General features: G+C 41.8%; 2 protein-coding genes across 6 annotated transcripts in view; one reads left to right on the top strand and one right to left on the bottom strand.

The window, feature by feature from the left end:
- Nucleotides 1–1263: 1263 nt before the first annotated feature.
- dytn (dystrotelin) lies at nucleotides 1264–19762 on the top strand. 2 transcript variants are annotated; one of them, XM_061786408.1, is made up of 16 exons: nucleotides 1264–1714; nucleotides 1943–1974; nucleotides 3953–4039; nucleotides 4172–4376; nucleotides 4561–4646; nucleotides 4729–4808; nucleotides 5645–5716; nucleotides 6389–6552; nucleotides 8393–8504; nucleotides 8639–8772; nucleotides 9019–9157; nucleotides 9990–10042; nucleotides 10129–10270; nucleotides 11472–11910; nucleotides 13649–13719; nucleotides 19623–19762. In XM_061786408.1, the coding sequence occupies exons 2-16, from the start codon at nucleotides 1956–1958 to the stop codon at nucleotides 19665–19667; spliced, it is 1848 nt and encodes a 615-aa protein (XP_061642392.1). In that variant the 5' UTR covers nucleotides 1264–1714; nucleotides 1943–1955; the 3' UTR covers nucleotides 19668–19762. The 2 variants fall into 2 exon arrangements, with proteins under 2 accessions (XP_061642392.1, XP_061642403.1); XM_061786419.1 differs by having other exon boundaries at nucleotides 13649–13823; nucleotides 19623–19749.
- zdbf2 (zinc finger, DBF-type containing 2) overlaps nucleotides 14221–20882 on the bottom strand; it is a 31286-nt gene continuing 24624 nt past the window's right edge. For all 4 annotated transcript variants that reach the window (XM_061786378.1, XM_061786397.1, XM_061786370.1 and 1 more), the window contains 4 exons: nucleotides 19615–19737; nucleotides 18916–19226; nucleotides 16103–16241; nucleotides 14221–15078 (listed from right to left, as the gene is read on the bottom strand). In XM_061786378.1, coding sequence (XP_061642362.1) covers nucleotides 14284–15078; nucleotides 16103–16241; nucleotides 18916–19226; nucleotides 19615–19737 — 1368 coding nt within the window. In that variant the 3' untranslated portion in view covers nucleotides 14221–14283. The remainder of the gene's footprint in view (nucleotides 15079–16102; nucleotides 16242–18915; nucleotides 19227–19614; nucleotides 19738–20882) is intronic.

Genomic DNA, 20882 nt, shown 5'->3' with positions numbered 1-20882 from the left:
GCCAACTCTGCAAAAAAGACGGGCTAGACCCAGTTTGGCTACTTTAGTGGACCGGTGTACCCCCAGCGCATTTTAAATGGGACATCGACGCTGGTGTGGGCGTCACCACAGCCGATGTGGTTCATTGAATACCCTTTCAAGGTGGCGCGAGCAATAAGTCTCGTATGGTGACATCATATATACAGAAGAGGACTCAGCAACCCCTGCGAGACTGAAGCATTGAACATTAGTGGTATATCCTTATTAAGTATAGAATGAAAATCGCTGGTGACCTACAGGTGATCTCATTGATCTATAAGCCGCCAGTTTGCTTCTGATTGGCTAGCACCAAGATAGGACTTGTACTTTTAATGGTTTCCACCTTTGACTTGCTGTGTGTGAAAGCACTTCAGCAACATACACACGTGGGTCTTAAGCCAGGCTTTGGGTCAATGGACGCAGATTCATGAAACTTTGTGTCCCTACTCCTTTTTGTGCGTCTCAGACAGGGGATACCCCGTTAATGCATTCAATGAATTGCTTTCTAAAATGATTAATAGGTTTGGATGCCCACTGTTGAAATAATCCGCCACACACATCTGATGGCCTCGCGTGTCTGTCTGCCTGCAAGTACACCGATCAGATTCACCAAAATCGTGTCAGATCCCCAACGCCACGACGTGGTATGAGCAGGCCTAAGTTTAGATGGACTTTCTGACACCAAGAGGTCATTCTGGCAAGCGCATCTCCAAAGGCACACCCTCCCTGCGATGACACCGCCCAGCTTGGCGCAGAAAGGTCTGCCAACGCGCAGCGAGTCTAGTGCGTGCACGAAAATGAAGATGAATCACTGAAGTCAAAGGACACCTACATCTCATTCCACCATCTCCAAGGGCACACCCTCACTGCGCCGAGATCGCCCAGCTTAGGGATGTCCAGTCTGCCTAATAAGTAAAAACATGGTCTTTGAAGAAAACCAACTGAACCGTAATAAGTGAGCACTTGGCGAAAGAAAAAAAACTCTAAAATAACCCAGGCTCTGTGGGGTGACTGTCTGTCTCAGCTGGTTGGTTTGAGATGGAGAGACAGAGTAGAAGGTCAGCGAGTACATAGAGAGAGAAAACAGGGAAGGCAGGTTGAGCGAGGAGAGAACAATGGGCACAACAACAGTCATATCAACAACAATAATAGTTCAATGACAACAGCAACAACGATGGTCCGTTCCCAACACCACCATCCCACAGCCTCACCACCACCGATAACAAGTATGAAGGCGCAATGGCCCGGTTGCCAGTTGGATCATGTTCATGTGTGTTTTTTCGGACACTGATAATATGCCACTAGCTGCCATGTCACTGAGTTAGAGAACACAAAGCCGGAGTCTGGATCAGAGTGGCACCCCGTCACAAGCTCATCGATCTAAGGAGAAGAACAGTTTGCGTGTGTCATGCTTCCACGGGACAAAGAAAGCACAGAAGAAGAGACAAACGGTCAGTGTGAGCCGTGACAACGGTCAGCAGCGCCAACACAAACAAAGATGTTACAGAGTGACACAGATTGTTCGCTTCAGCTACAAACCTGACTTTGATACCCCCCCCACCCCCGTATGACGTCATCTGCCTTTCTGGCTGCCGATTGGTCCGCAGCCAACAGGTGAGCAGCAGCTGTGATGACAAATGATACCAGAATGGCATTAAAATTTAACAGCTTCAGCTCAACGCTAGGAAGGCTGCAGGTGAGTTTTTCTTCAACTCAATGTATTACAAAGTCAAAAAATGGTAGATGTTAATCAGAATGTTGACTGACTATACCTATTTTTCACCATGAAGGTAATTAACTGTCATTACTGTTTCATTTATCTGCTGATGGGCTAATATTTCAGAACACAACACTAATCGATATGTTACAATTGTAATATGATCTTTACTATAGAAACATGATTGTGACATTGTGTCATTTTCAGACAGTAGCTCATCATGGATGACAACAGTCTCAGTAAGTTCTTTTACTTTTACTATTTTTCCAATCCCATCATACTTTACAGAAGAGTAGTATACCCCAGAGGCTAATATTTGTCGGGATTCCCACCGGGTCCTGTTAGAATCCTGTGGGATGGGAGTGAAGTTCACCATCAATCACGGGATTGGGAGCGGGAACGATGAAAACACCGTCACCGGGAGTGGAAACCATGATGGCGGGAGTTGACGGGAGTGCAAACCGTGACGGAACTGAAACCATAATGCGGTTATATTTTGTCCTAGTTTTAATCAAATCAATATTTGAACATTTCCCCTCAGCATCGAGCTAAACATTGCTAAACTAACACGGCTTTTGTTAATAAACTTAGGTGGAAGAAAAACGGAGCAGTATGGACTGGGAGTGAAAGAGTGGGGGGAGATTCTGTAAAATTTTGGCTCGGGATTGGGATTAATCTCTGCAGGAATTGGATGTTTTTTCAAAACCTCGGGATTGGGCGGGATTTTTATTAAACACTCACTTGGGATTGGGAGGGAGTGGGAGTGGGAGTCAACACCCACTCCTGTGTCAGCCTCTAGTATACAGTACAGTGGTGCCTTTAGATATGAGTTAAACTCATTCCGTGACCACGCTCGTAACTCCAAATACTCGTAACTCTCAAATCATCTTTCCACAGTGAAATGAATGAAATGCCATCAATCAGTTCCTGCCCCCCCGCAAAAAAAAAAACGTTGTAATGTTTTAATTGTAATTACAATACAATAATGACATGAGATGTGCCACTATGAATCGACAACTAATTAATTATCAAATTACAGTAAACCCCCTTCCATCGCGGTGTGTATTATAATATATAAAGCAGACAAATTATTTTTTTTTTTTTCATCAAAATAAGACATTTGCAAACATCTTTTACTTCGGAAAACAATTACCAACATTTTTTGCCTATATTCTGACCAAACCTCAATTGTAATCAATTTATATTTGACAATCTGAAATAATGTCCTGATGATTTTTTTTTAATGAATCCATTTCATTGATTAATTGAAAAAAAAATCAACAGATTAATCGATGATTAAAATAATTGTTAGTTGCAGCCCTAAATGAAATAATTCTACGTAATGAATTAAGCAATTTGTGCCACATTTTTTGCTTCAATTCAATGGATATTGGGCTGGTCCTTCTGGTGTGCACGCCTTAGCTACCTAGGGGCAATATAATACAGATATATAAATGGAGACGGTCCTCATTAAGCTGTTGCTATATTAGCTGTTTTCGGCGAGGATAAAGACTATATGCATGTGAGTACTTTTATATTGTCTGCCCACGTGTTGCAGCGCTGTTTGTGTTCAAATAGCCATTGCCTAAACGATTATAACACTCCGACACCAGTGTTATTCGTTAGCCCGTCTATGGTGTTTCATATTGTTTGTTAGCAATAAGCCAAATGGACTTACCCCAAGTAAAGTAATAATAATAATAATTAATGAAATACACATTTTGTTTGATAGTCAACTTCAACTGGTAGTAGCAATAAACAGCTTGAAGCTTTTTTGTTTTGTTTTTGAAGAATAGTTCATTCACTGGCAAACTGCTGCTTGTTGCGAGGTTGGTTGAGTTCACTGTCACCAAATTTTTGCTCGCAAGTCAGAGCAAAAAATGAGCTGGACGACAACTCGTATCTCGAAAATCTCATAAATCAGATCACTGGTATCTCAAGTCACCTCTTTACAGTGAAAGTCTTAACGGAATCATTTTTTCTCAATCAAATCATCTGTAAGCCATTTAATTTCTAGTGTACTTTTGTAAGACGTTTTAAATGTTAATGTGTTTTGGGATCACAGTTTGTGGTATTTTAAAAGTGAAAACTATTACTACAGGCAATTATAAACATTATTACAGGCTGCGTCTCCTTCCCCCACAAATAGCAGGGGATTAATGTAATCTGTTCATCTTGAACACCTTTCATTACGCAATGTTTGTTTCCTGTTTCAAGTTTCAGGGCTAGAGGACTTCAACAAAATCCACCCGCCTGCCTACAGAGTTGCCATGAAGCTTGAAAGTCTACAGAACATCTATCGCAGTTAGTGTGCTTAATGTGGTCTTTTACTTCTTTTTATTTTACACTTTCTCCTTTGGGTTGGTGGTTGTTAAATGCTTGTTGACCTTAAGTTACTTATTGATTTGAGAAATGCGTTCTTCATTGTGCTTCCAGTGGATGCTGTGTTGGTTCGCCACATTGAGGCAGCCCTTGACCTGGATGGCAGAGCCAAACAGCAGTCGGATTCTGTGCTTGGCAAGGACGAAGTAACCCAGCGCCTGAACAGGATGTTCAGGAGTGTCTCACCAGAATTTGCTGATCATTTCAGTGTAGAGCCGTCCAAGAAATTATGCGGTCTTATATTCAGGATGTTCGATAGGTGAGACCTCATTGACAGATTGATAACATTTACAAATGTTGAGTGTGTCCCCCAAAGTTTCTCACTCTTTGACTGCACAATACTCATATACAATAAAACTACTTGCAAAAGGTCAGAGTGTGAATATTATTTGGGACACCTTGTACTGGATTTGTGCATCTGTGTACAATTGTGTGTGTCTCAGGAATCAGTTGGGTCAAATACAGGCTATTTCTCTCCACGTTGCGCTCATCTGTTTATCAGCAGAAACTCTGTTGCTGAAATATGGAGGTGAAAAATGTGTTCTTTTAAAATAATATTTATGTTCCTTTGGTTGAAATGTGTTTTGCTAACACGATTTACTGTGTCTCAGGCCTGGCTTGCGCAGCTGCAAGTGCTTCGGGATCCATCAGTAGGTCTTCTCTCACATCTTTATTAGAGGATGTCAGCCAGGTAAACCATGATAACCAAAATCAGTTCAAATGCCTGTTTGTTTGTTTGTTTTTTTGACACCTTAAAAAACAATTCCATTATACCATTATGTTACCTACTACAAGTAGAACTCAGAGAATAAAAATGTAATCTTTTTAAGAGGGGAAGTCAAACTAAACAACTGAGTGTGTGCACATTCCCTTATAACTGGGGGTGTGGCTGTGTTCAGAATTAACTAATCACATTTAAACTCATGTTCAATGGGAGTCAGCACATGCCTGCCTCTGATTAACCACAAATGAAGCTTTTTTTTTTTTTTGCTAGCAGAAGTCTTAAAATTTTGTGCCAGCACTAACTGGTATTTGAAACTGTTAAAAAAATCCCTAAACCTTGACTGATGCCAGGTGAAGACAAGTAAGGCTGCAAGATGTGATTAGAAACATGTCAGGAAAAGCCTACTAGAACATCTGAACTTGATTTGGTGTTAATCAGAGGCACGTTAAATGGTGGAAGGTGTGTGCTGACTCTCATTGAACATTAGTTTAAATGTGATTGGTTGATTCTGAATACAGCCACGCCACCTGTTAAAAGGGAGTATGCACACTTGGGCAACAACAACCACATTATCTCAGTTGTTTATTTTTACTTTCGCTTTCAAAAATATTTCCTTCTTCAGTCGAGTTGTATAGGTTATAGGCCACATTAATAGTGGAAAAAGTTTTCACATGATTTTATTTTGATCTCATCTCATAATATCACAAAAGCCTGGCATTTGAACAGGCGTGTGTCGACTTTTTATATCCACTGTACTTTTCCCATCATACCCTCTTGCTCTGATTCCTGCAATGCATGTTCAGGTTCCTGCAGTCATCCAGGAGGAAGGGCTATTTGGTGATGTCGAAGACGCAGTGAAGTCGTGTTTTCACGGGGTGAGACATTTTTTTTTTGCAGTTATGTTGGACAAGAAAAGAGTTTTTATGATGTCACTTCAGTTAATCGATAAAAAAAAGCATGCTTTATTGGGTTTCAATCAGGCCACTGAAATTATCTAATGTATTTACCACTTTCATAATGCTGCTTTTCAAAGTAACCTTTGCAGTAACACAGCTAAAGTAGATGATGGCAAAATGCTTTTCTTTTGTGAATTAAAAAAAAGGCAAAAAAAGACAAATTAGACTTGGCAAGAAACCATCGTGAAAAAAGGCTCCAGTGTTCCAAAATGTAATTCTGGACAGATGAAACGGTTGTCAACTTGCATCAAAATGAATAAGTAAAGGAACAACTCATAATCCCAAGGATCCCAGATCAGTGTTATGGCATGGTCATAGCACATCATCGGTGAGCCTGTTCTCTTGAGAGCCAGCTATGATAGAAGGCTGCCAAGAGAACAGGCTCATGAGTGTTTGTTAATGCTGAAAGAATTTATGAGACAAATACTTTATACTTCAATCATATCTTGATTGCTTGATTTCAAACCCATTGTAGTGATGTGTAAAGGCCAGACCTTCGAGAAAAGTGGATATACTTTTGGATCATAGTGTAGATACCTTCTGAAGTCATGAGGGGGTCATCATAGTGACATTTGCAATACATATTCACAGGTGCTGACCTCGACCGTAAGCAGGGAACACGTGTCATCATGGCTCCAGAGCGAGCCTCGTCTGTTGCTATGGCTACCAGTGCTGTATCGTTTGTTCATAAGTCAGAAGGTCGTTCACGCCGTCCACTGTCATATCTGCAAGATATTTCCCATACGTGGACTCAGGTTAGTACTGTAATCCAGCGCCTATTTGCAAATTAACCTCTTTGTTTTAACCTGTCCTGTTATTTTCTGAAAAACACACAGATGAGCGTTTTTCCTTTTTTTTTTATGCTCTCTGTGACACTCAAAGATGCCACAAATTAGCGCCAAATCCCCATCCAAATAGGAATTGGTCTAAATCAGGATTAGTTTATTTATTTATTTTTCCCCCTTTCTTTTTTTTGATCCTGTTCGGTTGTTACGTCAAGCAGAAAGGAAGATCTGTATCCCTTTCATGCCAGAACAGTTGTACTGTGTCACAGTGGACTTTTTAAGCTGCCATTGTGGTTTCTTTGTATTCTGATGGATATTTATTGAGAATTACAATCGTTCAGTCAAAAAGAACAAAGCTGTTAAATCGGAGTGACAGAAAAAAACACAATAACTGGCAGAAGTGTCCTGTAATTGCTGTGCCTGCACCGCGGGGGCTTAGGAAGCCACCCCACCCAATCGAGAGGCAGGGTCGGGCCGAGGAGCACACTTGAGAGCAGCCTAAAGCAGGATTCTCAAAGTGTGGTACGAGTACTACTAGTGGTAAGTGGGCTCCCTCAAGTGGTACACAGAAGAATCACTAAAAGTAACATTTAAACCATGCAATACAGTCAAACAGCTATGCATCCACCTCCTTTAACATTTTTTTTTTTTTTTTGCATTTAAAGTTTAAAAATGATTTCTTTTTAAACATTTATTTTGGTACAATTTTTATTAAGCTTATGTGCAATCCTCCTCAGCCCGATACTGCCCTCCCCCCACTGATGGGTGTATGATGCATTAAAACTGTAGGATTGGCCGGGCAGAGAAGGGGAGCGACCAGACCATAGACCGGCATACATGTGCCAGGACCCGGGCCGGCATCCGCCTCATTATGCCCCGTGCCAGCCCCCCAGGGGACCCTGAATGAGATGTGAATGTGCCCAATTTGCAAAATATGTACAGTGTGAGTCATAAAAATGTGCAGTGTGTGTGAAGTCAGACTCTAGCATCCTGCGGGCCTGGACTGGTCGGCTGGAAGACCCCAGAGAAAAGTGGGGCAGCCCCTCCACACCCTGCATATATATGATTTGGTCACATTACATTACATTGCATTTCTGTATGACATTCTTTCCCAGGTAAACAAGAATCAAGGTTCACCATTTTAATGAAAGGTGACCAGCTTTTCTTAAAGTTATTCATTTGGGTATTACGTTTAGCAGGGATATTTTCTAGTGTTATTTACTCTATGACAATTTTGCCATTGGTTAATGCTGATAGGTTATCTTTCCAGTTTAACAATATTGTTTTTTTTAGCGACTGCTAGAATTACAAGTATTGATTGAGCATGTTTATTTGGAAGATCTGTACTGTTTAAATTACCCGGTTGGCAAAGATTAGGAGAAATTGGAATCCTACAGTTCACAACTGAGGAGAGTTTCTGTGTAACTCGTGACCAGAAGCATTGTGCAGGTGTACAATGCCAAAGAGCGTGAAAGTAAGTGTCTGGAGTGTTTTCAGTACAATGAGTGCACATGTTTGATTTTGAATAGCCCATTTTGTGCATACTATATTGCGTAATTGCCTGGGTTGTTGGTTGAAGTTAGGAGAGTCTTGTGCATGTACACGTGCACTTCAGGAGTATTTTTTCTAAATCAAATCCTCTGTCATTCAAAAATACATTTGAAATGATATCAAAAGTGTTTTGAGATCATAGTTTGTGGTATATACAGTATTTACAGTTCAATCTGTAAAGTCCACCAAACAAGCTGTGAAGGTGCTACAACAGCTCATCATGATTTGAGTGTGTGTGTGTGTGTGTGCGCGCGTTCAGGTATCGCTGTGTGAAGTGTCTGAAGGTCCACGTGTGTCAGAGTTGCTTCCTGTCGGAGCAACAGACACGCAAACACAAGAGTCACCACCCAGTGATTGAGTTCTGTACACAGGTAAGGAAACCAATAGGTACACAAAAACACTCACTCAGTGCTAAAATAGTAGTGTAAGGAAAAAATACTCTGGAAAAAAATATAAGCACCTTTACTTGAGTAATGCAAAAGCAAAACAAACCTCCCCCCTTCAGCCCACCTGGCGAGAGACTTTCTCCTCATTCGTGCACAGTGCTCGTCACTGCCTGCTACCACATCGACTGACTCAAAGAGGAGCTGAAAGGAGGAAGAGTCTAACGAGGGAGGGGGCAGAGGACAGCCACAAGAGGTGAGACATGTTTCACGACAATCCATTTACTACACGGTTTGTCCTCATTAGTGCCGCTGGAGCTCACCTGCGACACTATCCCAGCTGACTTTGGCCGAGAGGCCGCGGACACCCCGGACTCTTCGACAACCAATCACAGGGCATTTTGGCAATCCTTCACACCTATGGACAATTTGGAGTATAGAAAACGGATGGATGAAAAGTACAGTGTAAAATGTACCAATCAAATCCGTCTTTGTATCCCAGCGCTCCACCTCTCCATTCCGCTACTCCTGAAGAAGATGGGAGCACCTCCTCCCATGTATGCGTTTCCCATGATTCCTCAGTGCATCCTCACTCCTCTTCATCTAAATCCCTACAGACTGATCAGACGCTGCAGGGACAGGTGAAGTCCGAAGACCACTCACTCAAATGTTTGTCTGCATTATAAAGCTTTTCACCATGGCGTCAGGTGGCAATAGTTCCCATGGCACCATTAGTAAGCAAACCCTTACGTGCGTGTCATTTGACCAAGGCAGAGTGATTAAAGAAAACAGGGTAAATGGCTTGAATGACTTTAGCCCTCTTCTCTACCACTAAAGTTTAAATGTGGGTGGCAGTTTAAAAAATACAGTATATTACATGAGGTAAATTGCTTCCAGGGGAGAGACAATTTCAACTATAATTTACATTTCAACAAGTAAGTTGATTAAACAAATCATCGTAGTGGAAACTCAGACATATGGTTAACATGAGGGACTGATTAATTGTCTTTACTGTTGCTCAGATTAATCCCTCTTTTAACGCACCCTGGAGAGCTGATGTTAAGTTTAGAGGTTAGCCATGATGTTTTGCCAAGTCACTCAGACAACCCAACCAAACATTTTATACATCTGCAAGAAAATGTCTGGTTTGGCGCACAATCGCATCCCTTCAAAGCAGCTTCTACGTCATGCAATCTTCTCTATTCAACCATTTACGACATCCACTTCATTTATCCCGCTCAACCATAGGTCCCGCTGGATTCATTTTCTTTTTAAGGAAATTTAAAAATACCTGAAACTTTTGGTGTATATCTGGCGCTACAACAACAAACAAGTTTTTGTTATCATTTTCAGTTAAAGTCAGTGGCACTCAATCATTTTTCTGCAACCCAGAAGGAATATGGCACCTATTGTTTACAAACATTCCGAAAATATCGATAGAATGTGTGTTGGTCATGTGTTTTATGTTCAAAGTTGGAGGTTTCCACTCTGCTCGCTGAAGTCAGGGACCTGCACAGAGACAGACGGTGAGGAAAAAGGTCCAATATCAAACAGCCAATTAGAAGGCAGGATGTGTATTCATCATCATTGTTGATTGGGCCTTTTAATGAAGGCTACTGGAAGAGCAGCTGCAGGTGTGGCATCTCGCTGTGCAATCAGAACATGGTATGTTGAAGCAACGGTGTGCAGAGATGGAAGTTACCATGGAGACCGTCAGAGAACACAACCTCCGTCTGCAGGCGACACTCACTCAGGTAAACATTGTGACAGTCACATCTCAAGAAGGCGGCGTATAATTGGATAGTTTTTTTTAAGTACATCCAGAAAACCAGTCAGAATCTGGGGGGACCACCATCTCCTTCGCACAGAGTTGACAGGGCTGTTGATTGTGGCCTGAGGAATGTTGAGCCACTCCCATCAAAGTTTGTGCGAAGTGCAAGATAACGGGAGGAACTGGAACACGGTGTAATATATGCTGATCCAGAGCGTCCCAAACATGCTCATTGAATATGGCATCAATCATATGCAGTGCTGCCTTGAGATTAAGAGTCAGCCGATTTACAAGTTTTTCATATGTGAGGCCGATTTTTTGCTTTGTCTTGCAAGTGCAAACTTGAGATACAAGCACTGTATGGTGGCAGTGACACAACTCTCTTCACTCCAAGCAATAGTTTGGCAGATAGAATTAGTACAAATACTTCAAAGAAGACGCATCAAGCACAACCCCATAGCATACCCTTTAGTCTGCTAGCTTAATGCTAAGTCTCATACAATATGGGAAAGCAGACATGAGCTAACCATTAGCATCCCTGTGGTGGTATTACAATCATTTAGCAAGCTATTTGACCACAAACAGTGCAGCAAAAGATGTAGACAGACAATGTAACAGTACTCGGTCAACTAGTCTTTATAGTTTGCAAAGAACAACTATTACTGCTGAGTTGTGACATCCCGTCTACAATTATATCAGTACGTCTATCTTATCTTGCACCCAGGTGATGATGTGCATTGAATTGAAGAAAGTGTTATCAAATCTGTTTATTTGTACTTCTGTTTAATTCATTAGTGTATGTTTTTTATAAAGTATATTATATAGTGCTATTTTTCCCATTAATATATTTTTGGGGGGGGGGGGGTAGCTGCAACGGATTAACGACATTTACACTCATTTCAATGGGGCAAGATGATTTGAGATATGAGTACTTTGAGTTGCGAGCGTGGTCAAGGAACAAATTAAACTCGTATCTCAAGGCACCACTTTATAAACACGCAGACAAAAAAAGAAATTGGTTTTCAAATGTAAACAGGCAAGACTTGTCATGTCATGGAGCTCAAGTCTGAGTCAAGTCCTAATGGCGACTTAAGTCTGACTCGAGACAAGTGACATGTGCCTAACCTCTGGTAGTTAACTTTCACCCCTTTCAGTGTTCACCTATGACTATTTCCATTCTTCAGACACTGAACAAACTGGAGCTACAACACGCCAATGATAGGCCGCCACAACACCAGAATGAGATGGAGAATGCAGAAAACACGGAGAAAGGAAACCTGACACCAACTTCTGACATAGAGACATGCTTGGACGAAGATGTAAACACTGAAGAATTAATGTTGAAGACAGACTATGAGTGGAGCGAGAATGAGGAAACTCCACCCCCCACGATCAACCAGGGCTTTGCTTGGTCCCATGACATCCACTATGAGGAGGTGGATTGTGCAGATAGCAGCCTTCTTTGTCAATCGATACAACAAGAGGATTTCCTAAAGGAGGTGGACACGGGTATGGCTAATCAACAGGTCTGCGGAACTTGTAGTCCGGAAGAGATGCTGCAACAGACTGTGGACCGACTGATAAGTGTCTTATGGACAGACAGGAGGAAGGATAAACTATCAGGTAAGACAGAAGTCTGTCAGTTTACTCACTTGCAAATTAGCAGCCTTGTGTAAAGTACCTGAAAGCGATACTTGAGTAAAAAAGTATCTTAACAGAAAATAACTGGTAGAAGTTAGTCGCCTTGTAGACCATTACTTGAATAAAAGTCTTAAAGTCTGTGATATTTACTGTACTTCATGTCAATATAAAATCATAAGAAATGTGTTATTTTTATTTTCTGATACCAAATGTACCGTGGTGCTATGGGATAAGAGTAGCATGATTTACACGTTTTTTTTTTTAGATACAAGCAGTCTTTCCAGAGATTTTTTTTGCTTTGTCTTTCGAGATTTGAGATTGACGCTGTATGATGGCAGTGAAAATGTCTCTCCACAACAAGCCGTAGTTTGGCCGATTTCAATTCTTCAAAAAAGAGGCATCAACCTGTTTATTGCCACTCCTAGCTGAGGTTTACTATCAATCTAAACATAAAACAAATAATTACATGTGTATTTAAAACAACCATATAGCTTTGCTTTAGATACAGTAAGTTCGTGTAGCTTAATGCCAACAAACGATGCAAAATACCATAGACTGGCTAACGAAAAGCATTAGTGTCACACAGTTATAACTCTTTAAGCAATGAATATTTGAACACAAACAATGGAGCAACAAATGTACAGATAATATAACAATACTCACGGGCATATATTTTCTATCTTCTTCGAAGAACGACAATTACTGTGGCTTACTGAGGAGTGACCGTCTACATGTATATCCATACGTCTTTATTATACTGCCCCCAGAAGGAGCAGCACGTCCATTGAATTGAAGCAAAAATGTGTAAAAAATGGTTTCTTTACGTTCTATTTTAATTATGTAATTATTTTGTTTCTATAAAGTACAATAGGATATATCGTGTTTTTGTTCTAATTACAAAACATTACAAATCTTAATTAATGACAGATTAATTAACAGATCAATGGCATTTCCATTCATTTCAAAGGGGAAAGCTGATTGGAGATGAGTGTTTTGTATAATGGGCGTGGTGGCAGAATGCTTTGAACTCATATCTCAAGGCACCACTGTCCCTAATCATTGGAAGTAAAAGTTAATTTTAAAAAGTGAGTGCGTAAAAGAATTTTGATTGTTTTATTTAATATTATTTTTTCTTTGTTTAATTTACATCAGTGGTGTAGTTAAAGATCTGCCTGTTCACTAAGTTAGCTAGCACACGTTAGCCTGGCCATCATTTTAACCACAACCCTAAACAGCAAGCTCATTTGTTTTGACGTCACTGGATTAATGTTAATTACTGTAATTTAACCTACCAGGTTGGACGAGCAGTTATTGAATGCCAATATGTCTGTCACTTAGGGTACAGTAGGTAGAAGAGGTGGTTCAAACTAATGTAAGCAATTCCTGCTAATACCCCTACTGCTGTGTAATGTTATCGCTACCATAGACTTCCTCACTATAGTCATATTGGTCGTCATCTGTTGCTGGAGATGCTCTGTGAACATTTTCTTCAGATTTTATTTCTTGTAGTAACAAAGATGGAAATTCATCGGAGTAAAAGTACACATTTTACCTAGGAATTGTATTGAAGCCAAGGTGAAATATAAATAATGAAATAAGGTATGCCTATGTGAAAATTCTACTTTCGTACAGTAACAAAGTATTTCTACTGTGTTAAATTCATTAAAAGAGTAAATTAGCACCACGTTAATTAACAAGTTTTTTTGTTTTTTTTGACCAGGTGATAAGGGATTGGCGCTGATTGAGGCTGCAGACCATGTTGGAGACTCATTATTCTACCTAGTGGACGCTGTGAGACAAGTCTAGATGAAGAATGAGTGTTTACTCCACAGTGGACAATGTTGTGCCTTTATGATTTTAATATTTAACTGCATACCAATTCTTCTCCATCAGTGGTGAGAAAAACACTTTAAATGGTGGCAAGTGTGTGCTGACTCATATTTAATGACTTTGAATATGATCGGTCAATTATAAACATAGCTACATCCCCAGTTATAAGAGGGTGTGCACATATACAACCACACCTCAGTTGTTTTTTTTTTTTTTTTTACTTCCCTTTTGAAAAATGTTTTTTCAATTCAGTTTTACAGGTTAAACGACATTAATGGTGGGAAAAGTTTTGAAATTATTTATCTTAATGTCATTTTTTTTTTCATCAAAAACCTGGCATTTGAACAGGGGTGTGTATTCTTTATATACTCACTTTATCTATCTAGAATGAAATGTACTCTCAAATTTGTTTTTGTTTTTGCTCTCTAAAATGCTGTTGTCATGAAAATGAGTGGCCAAAAATACTTTTTTTCATCCCTTTTTATTTCCAAATGGTCCCTAAGTGTTGAAGTTCTAACAAATGTGCTACTTTGGAGTCTTCTCACAGGCCCTCCCCCTCTGAGACCTCCCTCGCCGGAGGTTTGGCTCTGTATGGTACAGGGGTGCAGTTTCCTTTTGACGGAGTCCACCTCTCCTGGGTGGTGGAGGTGTGGTCTGAACTTTGACTCTCCTTTTGGGGCGACTTGGTCTTACTTCACTACGTGATCTTACTTCCTCTGACCTGCTTCGATGCACAGGAGGAGAGGTTTCGTGTTTAGGAGTCTGTGTCGAGTTTGTGCTGGGAGTGCTCGAGAGCCTCTGACTTTTGACCCTGGGAGAATCTAAGCCATCCTCCCTGGACCACCTCTCTGTGTTCAGGTCCGGGCTCAGACTTCGAAACAGCTGCCGTACACATGGCGGCAAAGGGGAGGCGATGGACCGCTTTCTCACCTTGAAACCTTTGGGTGGGTTCTTTATGATGCGATTGCTGCGGTGGTCATAGAAGCGCACAGGAAATTGTTTATATTTCACCTTCAGCCTGTGAAAGTCTGGTGGATGTTTTTTCCTGCTGCGTTTGGGTGTGGGGCTTGCAGCGGGTGTGTAGGTGATGGCGGGAAAAGTAGGGGAGCAGAGAAGGTAGACCAGAGAGGTGCTCGACTGTAGCGGTGCGAGGACGGGGGAGTATGCGGGCGGGAGGCGTGACCATCGCATCTCCGGAGTCTTTTCCACTCCGGCCCGATCGCCTGGAGGGACGCTGGTGGATGTGGCCTTTGTGCCTGGTTGACAGACAGTTGGGACGACCAAGCGGACGGTTTGAGTGGCGTGACTCACTTTGACCACCTGGGGAAAACCAAGTAACATTTCAGTAAGAAAAACTTTGTTGTGGCAGGAAGAGAATTAACAGGAATGTATTTGAATTAATGGGAATAAACCAGGAATTTAGAAACTGAAGGTTGGGTTTTGAAAGGGAACTCACATATAGTACAATGGTGCCTTGAGATATGAGCTTTAATTCGTTCTGTGACCACACTCGTAACTCAAAACACTTGCATCTGAAATCAATTTCCCTATTGAAATGAATAGAAATGCAATTAATCTGTTCCAGACTTCCCTAAAAAGTTTTTTTTTTTTTTTTATAAATAGGAAGAATAGCACATACAGTCCCTTCCAAAAGTATTGGAACATCAAGGTCAATTCCTTTGTTTTTGCTGTAAACTGAAGACATTTGGTTTTCAGATTAAAAGATGAATATGAGACAAAAGTTCAGAATTCCAGCTTTTATTTCATGGCATATACATCTAGCCACCCACTATTGAAGTGAGCAAAAGTATTGGAACATGTGACTGATGGGTGTTTCTAATTGAATAAAACTTTCACATTTTATTAACGTGTGCCACCATCTAGAGGTTATGAAAAAGCAGTACACTTTCATTCCAATATGCCACCGCCACCTAGAGGTTATGAGAAAGGTGTAGCCTACAGTTTTATTCCAACATGACAGGGGTACGTATGACTGCATATATGTACAGTTGTGCTCATAAGTTTACATACCCTGGCAGAATTTGTGAAATACTGTTTTTTTTTTTTTTTTATTAAATTTTTTTAATACAACTGATGATTGAATTACAACCATCATTAATTTCTTTATGGTTATGTTTTGTTTAATGAAAATGCTTTTTTTGAAATGCTTGACAGTTTAATTTGGGTTAGGGTAAAATAAAAATAAATGTATTTCGCCTGAGCTATGAACCGATCCGTCAATTCCGTAAATGGTTCCGCCCCTAGTATTTGTACTTCTACTAATTACAGAGTGTGAGTATGTTTACCACCTCTGACTATTAGTGTATGTTTCTGTATCACTCACCTGACACCTGGATGCCATTCTGAAGTCCCGCCTCCTTGGGACTTCTTCCTCATCATGGTTCAGTAAAGGAAAGACACCCATGTTTGACTCTGCCACTGTGTGACCAGGTCCGTTCCCGTCTTTGCTTCTGGTGCCGTACCTAGTGGGTAATGACACCATCAAAATGTGAGTGAGCGAGTAAACCATCTACATTGCAGGTTACTGCATTAAACCATAATAATAAAATACTAAGTTAAAAACATCCATGCATCGATTTTCTGTGCTTAGTCAACGTTAGGGTCACTTAATCGGAGCCTGTCGTGGCGGCAATCCCCGTACCCATTGGTGGACACCGGCGGTGAGGGATGCCATCAAGCTGAAAAAAAAGAGTCCGATGAGGCCTTTTTGGCCTGTAGGACTCCTGAGGCAGCTGATGGGTACCAGCTGGTCAAGCGGAATGCAGCTTTGGTGGTCGCTGAGGCAAAAACTTGAGCGTGGGAGGAGTTCGGTGAGGCCATGGAGAAAGACTTCCTGACGGCTTCAAGGAAATTCTGGTCTACCATCTGGCGTCTCAGGAGGGGGAAGCAGTGCACCATCAACACTGTGTAGTGGGGATGCAGCGCTGCTGACCTCGACTCGAGACGTTGGGAGTAGGTGGGGAGAAGACCTCCTCAATTCCACCGACACGCCTTCCCATGAGGGAGCAGAGTCTGGGTTCTCTGAGGCGGGCTCTCCTATCTCTGGGGTTGAGGTCACCGAGGTGGTTAAAAAGCTCCTCGGTGGCAAGGCTCTGAGGGTGGATGAGATCTGCCCAGAGTACCTGAAGGTTCTGGATGTTGTTGGGATGTCCTGGTTGAAACGCCTCTGCAACATCACGTGGACATCGGGGACAGTGCCTCTGGATTGGCAGACTGGGCTTGTGGTCTTTTAAGAAGAGGGACCGGCGGGTGTCTTCCAACTACAGGGGCATCACACTCCTCAGCCTCCCTGGTAAGGTCTATTCAGCGGTGCTGGAGAGGAGGGTCCGTCGGGAAGTCGAATCTCGGATTCAGGAAGAGCAGTGGGGTTTTCATCCTGGCCGTGAAACAGTGGATCAGCTCTACACCCTCAGTAGGGTCCTCAAGGGTGCATGGAGTTCGTCCATCCAGTCTACATGTGTTTTATGGACTTAGAGAGGGTGGAGTGCCCTCTCCGGGTTGGGGATGAGATCCTGCCCCAAGTGGAGGAGTTCAAGTATCATGGGATCTTGTTCACGAGTGAGGGAAGAATGGAACGGGAGATCGACAGGCGGATCGGTGCAGCGTCTGCAGTGATGCGGACTTTGTATCGGTCCATTATGATGAAGAAGGAGCTAAGCCGAAAGGCGAAGCTCTCAATTTACCAGTCGATCTGCGTTCCTACCCTCACCTGTGGTCACGAGCTGTGGGTCGTGACCGAAAGAATAAGATCCTGGATACAGGTGGCCGAAATGAGTTTCCTCCGCAGGGTGTCCGGGCCCTCCCTTAGAGATAGGGTGAGAAGCTCAGAGTAGAGCCGCTACTCCTCCGCATTGAGAGGAGCCAGATGAGGTGGGTCGGGGATCTGATTAGGATGCCTCCTGGACGCCTCCCTGGTGAGGTGTTCCGGGCACATCCCACCGGAAGGAGACCACGGGGACGACCCAGGACACGCTGGAGAGACTGTCTCCCGGCTGGCCTGGGACAACCTCGGGATCCCCTCCCGAAGAGCTGGTTGAAGTGGCTGGGGAGAGGGAAGTCTGGGCTTCCCTATTAAAGCTACTGCCCCCGCGACCAGACCTCGGATAAGCGGAAGAAAATGGATGGATGGATGGATCACATTAAGTTAATTTAATCGTTTGTTCCAATAGTTTTGCTCACTTGAAAAGTGGGGGGCTTCCAATAAAAGGTGCTCTGTCCTGAGTTGATTAACACATCGAGATGTAAATACCATGAAATGAAAGCTGAAATTCTGAAGTTTTGTCCCACATTCATCTTTTCATCTCAATCCCAAATGTCGTCAGTATACAAAAAAAACAAAGGAATTGACCTTGCCGTTCCAATACTTTTGATGGGGACTGTGTGTACACAGACACAGGCACGTAATCGCAAATCGTGAATCGCAAATATGGGGCCACTTGCATTCAACCATTAAATTTTCAGCGGCCAATGGCATATGTTAAAATGTACAATTGACACGGCACGTTGTTGCCATGCATTTACTACATTCTACAGTGGGTAGCAAGACAAGGGGGGAAAAAATCCTTCTCATCTCTCATTTCCTAGTTTTCCATCAATCACACATAATAAAAATGTATTTTCATTACGCCCCGATGAATAAAGATCATTGAATTACGATTACAGTATCAAAGAGCGTGAACCGTGTTTATTTGCGTGGTTGTGATGTCCTTTTATCGTGTTTGCAAGCTAGTTTGGGTTGAAAATGCAGAGAAAGTCCTTTTTTCTAGTTGGTCTTTTACAGCTGGCAGTTGAGATGGCTGGATTTCTCATTAATATGCAACGTTACTAAGCTTTACTCTGATTGAATTGCTCATTTTCTCAATGTAAATACGGAAAAAAGCTTGGCCAATGGCGATATCCGAGCCAAGCATTCTTAGCAACCTCACGTTAATTTCATTTGATGTGGGGGGGTGGGTCTTACTATCATCGAGAAGCAGATTTCACCAAGCGCTGGATTGTTTGGCCACAACTCACAACCCAAAAGAGTAGGGGACGTGTCACATGGAGGAAAAAAAATGGATTCTGATGACATGGGACTTTTAAAATAAGAAGTTTCACTTAGTGTATTTTCACAGGTGTGACTAAAAGTTATGTGACCTGGCGAGGGACTCGCTGTCGAAGTAGCAGACAAAACGACCTTGTCTGAACTGTCGGACCAGGTCGTCAACCTTCTTTTCATCTTCCTCTTCGATCTGGGCCCATGACTTCCCTCTGAAGGACTCTGGCAAATGGTTTGGCACTTCTCTCGGCACAGTCCTGAATACTCCGTGTTGGACTGTACAATGCTTACTGTGGAGCGCGGATTCGAGCTGGTGGGAGTACACCTGGTCCGTTAGGTCCACCTGAACATCAGTCAGATGGCTGAAGTCCCTCACCTGCGTCTGGACCAGCGGGGCATATGAGTCTACCTGGAAACACATTCCCTAAATCTTAAAGTAGACATTATGCATTTTTTTCACAATTTTAAAAAAGTTCACAGTTGTCTTAATTAAAGGTTTCTGACAGGCCTCTGTCAAAAGACACAAAAGAGAAAGAATTACAGCACACTTTAACATCGACTTGCCACTCTCTGGTAGAAATTACTCAGTTTTGGAAGGCAGTTCTGTATCATTCAAATATAGCTTTCATTACGATTCACAGACAGCTAACACAAAATTTACTTGGTTCTTTAATTTAACACTTGATGGGTGGGAAAGCGCACCAGAGACCCAACTATTTGTATACAAGCTTTTAAAACAACCCTTTCAAACATAAAAGGCAGACTCGAAACCCCTAACCTCTCCCTTCTTTGCTTACCTGTCCAGGTGAGTCCCAGTCACTCTGTGTTTGAAGAGAGTGAGGCAGACTGACGTGAAAGCTGTCCGTCTCCTCCAGCGGACAAGAATTCAAGCTGTCGCCATGACAACATGTTTGGATTACCTGGAGCCCAACACGAAAACAAAGCATTCATATCAAATATAAGAGATTTGTGAGAAGAGGGGAAAGCATGGCAGCTTAAACAGAAAATCATATAAACTCCATCTCACGCTGACAAAAACGAACCCTTCTGCAGCTGTCTCTCTTGCTGCCGACTTGACTCACAACTGATGTTTGAAATACCTGTAGCCATAATTTTTTCAAGTTGGAAACATTCCATACTAATGAACAGGAATTTATGGTAATTTACAGAAATTTATTGGAACAAATGTGACTAAAACAGGAATTTACAAAATTGAAGGCTATTCTTAGGACTCTTCATGAATGGTTGGTCACTGAGATTGGCACGATAAAAAAAAAAAAAAAAAAAACTGAATCAGAATTTTCTGATTGAAATCACAACAAACCAAATCTACTTAATTTATCCTGACAGTAGCTGCAATGCAGCCCCTCTGTATTTACTTAAAAAAAATAAAATACAATTCACAATGTTTAGCCTTTGTTTATGGCTGACGCCATTTTGACTTACGGCGTATAGTTTATGTGCATATGTGTAATTGTACAGTAGCTACCAAGTCCTGTAGCTGATCACGGCTTCAAATAGTCGTCTCCACCGAGACGATGATATTGCTGGCTATAAAGGACGCAGCTGTTCCCAGCCAGTGTGAATTTACGCATTTTACGGCATCGAGATGGGAGCAAAAAATATCTGGCTTCTACATTTGGCCACGGTATGGCGAGGTATCCCGGTTAAAGTAAGCTATTTTAAACTAAAAAGAAACACTTTTCCGGAGGGAGATGCGGTAGCCAAAACGTGCTAGTGTACTTTTTCCGGTTCAATAGATAGCTTTGAAATAATTAAATTGGATTTTTCATTTGTCGGACGGACAATGACATGTCTTTATTTCGGAATATTAAAGGAGTAACGATTCGATTCTGAAGTAATTCGGTACTGTCAACATGAATAACTGATCAGAATTTAGAGGGCAAGTCCAAGCCCTATGAATAATAGTTTATACTTTAGATTTTAGGCAAGAACAGTGGTACCTTGACTTACGAGCGCACCAATTTACTAGTTTTCGAGTTACGAGTTGATGCTTGGTAGATTTTTTTGCTTTACGTTGCACGCTAAAATGTAAGGTATGAGC

Source organism: Phyllopteryx taeniolatus, chromosome 1 (genome assembly GCF_024500385.1).
Source record: "Phyllopteryx taeniolatus isolate TA_2022b chromosome 1, UOR_Ptae_1.2, whole genome shotgun sequence".
Classification (NCBI taxonomy): Eukaryota; Metazoa; Chordata; class Actinopteri; order Syngnathiformes; family Syngnathidae; genus Phyllopteryx; species Phyllopteryx taeniolatus.
Note: the sequence above shows the minus strand (reverse complement) of the source record. Positions and strands in the feature narration are given on the sequence as shown.

What these genes read in the sequence shown, in the direction of transcription:
- dytn (XM_061786408.1), top strand. An exon ending in TATTAGAGGATGTCAGCCAG is followed by an intron (nt 4,809 to 5,644) that starts GTAAACCATGAT and finishes ATGCATGTTCAG; the next exon opens with GTTCCTGCAGTCATCCAGGA. An exon ending in GACCTGCACAGAGACAGACG is followed by an intron (nt 10,043 to 10,128) that starts GTGAGGAAAAAG and finishes CTTTTAATGAAG; the next exon opens with GCTACTGGAAGAGCAGCTGC.